This window comes from Nothoprocta perdicaria, unplaced genomic scaffold, assembly GCF_003342845.1.
Source record: "Nothoprocta perdicaria isolate Ctin4 unplaced genomic scaffold, notPer1 scaffold_237, whole genome shotgun sequence".
NCBI classification, from domain to species: domain Eukaryota; kingdom Metazoa; phylum Chordata; class Aves; order Tinamiformes; family Tinamidae; genus Nothoprocta; species Nothoprocta perdicaria.
In genome coordinates, this window is record NW_020455463.1 from 669547 (window position 1) to 673900 (window position 4354).

At 39.6% G+C, this 4354-nt stretch overlaps 1 protein-coding gene across 1 annotated transcript in view; it reads right to left on the reverse strand.

Annotated features, from left to right (window-relative positions):
• Positions 1 to 1831: 1831 nt before the first annotated feature.
• The window catches only part of JMJD4 (jumonji domain containing 4), a 5941-nt gene continuing 3418 nt past the window's right edge, over positions 1832 to 4354 (reverse strand). The window contains exons 5-6 of the mRNA XM_026039684.1: positions 4014 to 4160; positions 1832 to 3316 (exon numbers count right to left, since the gene is read on the reverse strand). Coding sequence (XP_025895469.1) covers positions 3005 to 3316; positions 4014 to 4160 — 459 coding nt within the window. The 3' untranslated portion in view covers positions 1832 to 3004. The remainder of the gene's footprint in view (positions 3317 to 4013; positions 4161 to 4354) is intronic.

Sequence of the window (4354 nt, forward strand, 5' to 3'; positions counted from 1 at the left end):
TTTTGTGGAGCATGGAGCTTTTCCCCATGTCACTCTGCCTTCTTCCTCTGAAACACCGGTTAGCTGTGCTCAGTTGCTGTATTTTCTATTTTTTTTTTTTTTTTGAACTGGTGAACTGACATAAGGAAGTTATTTTACAGCAAACAGTAAAATAAATCCAGAATTGCTATAGTGGACCTCCATTTTTGGTTGGTAGAACAGTGTCAGGGATGTGAGGAGCTCTCAGTGCTCATAAACAACCAATTTTGTGGAGCATGGAGCTTTTCCCCATGTCACTAAGCCTCTTTCCATTCTTCTTCCTAGTTTTTGTCAAACTCAGTACCTCTCCATTGCACCGTAAAGCTGCTATTGACTAAATTTATTTTTATGATACTTGTAAATGCCTATTTATACTCTGCATCATCCTCTCTAATCTCAGGGATATCGCACTCGCACCTTGATCACGCTGGTGCTGCCTTGTTGTTCTGCAGGGGCTGCAAAGGTTGCAGCGCTTGCCTGGAATGATGGGTCTTGGATCCTCTTGGGGCAACCCCTCGTCTTCTGCACCCACAGACCTGCAAAAAACACTGCTCCTCCTGGGGCATAGGCTTGTGCTGACAGACCCTCGACTGCCACCAGTAGGGTACAAATCAGATTGGAATTAAGACTTTTTTTTAATATATATATAATAATGCCTTTATAAAAGGCAAAGGGATATTTGGAAAGTCTGCTGTTCTCAGATGAACATACTAAAGAATGAATTGCTTAATAGAGCAAAAGCTGCTTTGAACAAGTTTTTATTTTAATTTTTAAATTGTACAGGTTTGTAACTTCAGAGGAGAAAAAGAAAGAACAAATGAACACCCCCCCAAAAAAAAAAACCTCTATAGACTATTTCTTCCTGTTTATCACAAGTATTTTGCTTTAATAAATAATACACTGGTTATAGTAGTTAATATATTGGTATGAGAGTATTCCTAATGTATGTTTTACAGTAACTTTATATTTAAATAAAACCATTTAGTTTTTAAGAGAGATTCCAGGGTTGCCTAGAGTCTTTCTTTCAATCTTTCTGTTGTCTGCTGAGTGTTCTGCAGCTTTCCTCTCCATTCCTTGTCTTGAGAACATCTGTGGCTCCCTGGATGCCTTGATCAGTCATGAGTAAACTCTCAAATGAGCCTCCTAATGTACCTGAAAGAACGTAAAGCCAGACCCCACGGTTCCGTTCTCTACAGCATCCATGAAGAGAATCTGCCTTAAATCTTAAGCTCACCTAATGCAGTTTTCCCCGCACTGATCACACTAGGAGGTAGCAGGCCTTGTGACAGAGGGTTGTCACAACTCTCTAGAGCTGGAGATGATGTTTTGCAGAGGGGGGTTGGTGCCAGTATCAGTTGCACAGCATGCAGTGAGACTGTGGAATATAAGACCCCCCCCCCCCCCAAAAAAAAAACCTAAAAAAAAAAGCTTTCCTACAAGTACCCTGATTGTCTGCTTTAACCTTTGTTCCTGGTAAAACCCCTTATGAAATATCATCTTATTCTTGTAAGGAAGAAAAATGCTCCAGCTGCCTCTTTGAGAATGTAAACAGCCATAAGTGGCAGCTGTGAACATGCAATTTCAGAAGTGCTTAAAACTGGTTATATTCCAGTCCAAAGGAACACCTTGCCTGAAGGTTAAGTCACTGAGATGTAGTCAGAGCTGTTAATGTGTTGTTTTTTTTTTTTTGTACTCCATTCTTCCATGCCCTGAGTATTATTTTTTTTTCCAATTCAGGTACCATTTCCTATTTGCAATGATAAATACCTACAAAAATGACATGCAAAATGCATGCACTGTATAAAACTCCACAGGATTATCTAGAAAAACAATGCATTTTTTTCCAGTCTACTAAATACTTCAAATACTGCACTTTCTAAACAAGGTTGCTTTAACTGGTCATCTGGTTGAGAGGTGAGGAAGCTTGGGATCAATAATTCAAGTGAGCCCTAAGGGGTAACTATGTTAACAGTATGCAGCCATTTGTGCTTTGGGCTTTCTTGCCACCCTGCAACAGCAAGAGGGACAGTTCACTGGAAATGTTTTCCCTTTTCAGCCCAAGGGTAGTATTCAGGTTCTAAATTGTGCTCTGTTAACCATGCAGGAGTGCTATTTGGTGCGTGTTTAAAGCATGGCTTTTTCTTTCACTAGATAATACGAGGCTACATGCTAGCTTCCCTGATTAATCAAGTCTTTGCTTCTTGAAAATACTGTGCCTTGAAATAACATATAGCAAGGAGAGAGTACATTCATGCTTCTCCTCTGGCGCTTGGGTGGATCACATGGTAAAATTATTAGTGGTAGATTTGCTATCAGGATTCTGCCTTCCTGATATGTTAAAACTAATCCTGTCAAGCCTCAGCCCTTCATCCTACTTGAGGCTATCAGAGAGATTAAGTTGTAGAGCAGTACCACTATACAGGAAATTAGTAGAGACCTCCTGCATATCTAAGGTACAGTTGCAGTCTTCATGAGAGCTAAACAACAACCATCCTCTAAGGTGAAAAAGGCCTAAGCTACTCCATGAAGCAGGACAGATTTTAAAACAGTGAGGCTGTGACAGGACATGGCAGAGATTATCTGCTGGAGCCTCCGGTACAGACCAGATGCTTTCAGAAACAGGAGGAATCATGGTGCAGACTGCTGTAGTTTCGGTACCGAGCCCTACCGAACCAAGCTTATTCCACAGGGAATTTTCATTCAGTGAATGCATTCCAACTAGCAGGGCTCAATTTATCAGTCTTAACACCAGCAACGTTACTTGGGTTTTTCCTTCTCTTTTTTCTTTATGTACTATAATTCTAGATACTCAACTGTCAGCAATTTACAAAGTATTTAGTCTTCTTATGAATGTACTCTCTCCCCATGCTAGAGTAAGGCTCTTCGCACTTAAATTGTAACTGCTGTTAAACAGGTAGGAGTCATTCTTCTAGAAACACTTCTTTTGTAAAAGGTTCATTTTACAAAGGGCTGAATAAATAGGAAGTTAGAGTAGCGCTGTATCTATTGCTGCTTTCAAGTGGTGGAGCAATGCTTCGGGTGGTGGAGAAAGTGATGTCAGGTCTAGTTTCTTGAAATCTTCGTTGGCACTCAAAGATGTTAACACCTTCACAGTCCTCTTTAAATCGAACACTGCGTGGAGCATGCCCAAGGTGGAAATGGCAGCTTTTGGAGTGTTCTTTGCTAAAGCTTCATCATCGAGGCCTTTCTCCAAGATAGAAATCCTGTTCTCGGCAATGACTTTGAGGAAGTTGTAGAATTCCTTATAGTCTATACCCGTGCAAGACTTCATGATCAACTAAGGGGAAAAAAAAAAAAAGCTGCTTTGAAAAAGAAGCAATTCCAGCAATTCCTTTTTATTTACTGTAAGAATTACAAAAACTATTAAGCTTGTTATTATCTAGAATCGTAAGTAACTAAGCTTAATCAACTTTAACTTTTTTGTAACTCCTTAATGACTAATAGCACTAATATTTTTTGTCTTATTAGAAACTTTACTAGAGGTTAAAGCACTACTGTTTTTTGTACTACTAAGTGACTGCTGTTTTGAATCTAATTTTGGACAGCCTCCATATAAATTTTATATTTGCTTCACACTTAAGCGCTTAGGGGCATACAAGATATAACACTGCTCAATTTTGAAAACAGCACCTTGCAAAAGAACATAGAGCCTACATAAGTGATTGCTCCTTATGCTAAAGCTAATCTCAACGATTGAGAAATATCAGTGTTCATTTTCCAGCCAACATCCTAACCTCCTTGACGTAAGAAATATGTACTGACACAAGCCTTCTATTATCTTACTAATGCAGTATTTCATTTCTCAAGAAATGTAATTGTCATTTGTCTCTGGTTCTTTCAGAAATCTGCACTAATTCCAGGTAAGAGGTTAAGGACTTGAATGCCTTAAAGCTCTGATAAGATGGTGCATTGCATCCCCAGAATGAAAGATCCACTAAATAACATGATGTTGGATGTCTGACTGCCTGTTATACCTGGCATTGTAGGTGCCAGTCATCCATAGGGTCCTTCCATTCATTGATTTCTCGCTGGACAGCTGCTAACTCATCCTGCAGGAAGCACCACATTATGGCCACATTGCAGCCATTCACCCAGTTGTGGTTAATGGAAATGGTATCCTCCTGAAGAAAGAAAGTTGGAACAGTTATTAAGCTCTACTTAGGAAAGTGTGAGAGACCAACTGGCAATTCACTGTTCCTGCAAAGTAGTAAAGTCACATTCTCCAGCAAGTAGAATCTTCCTCTGGGGGCCAGCATCAATATTATGCTGAAAAGTTGGTTCTTTTTAGTGTCTAAAATTGCAAAATGACAAATGT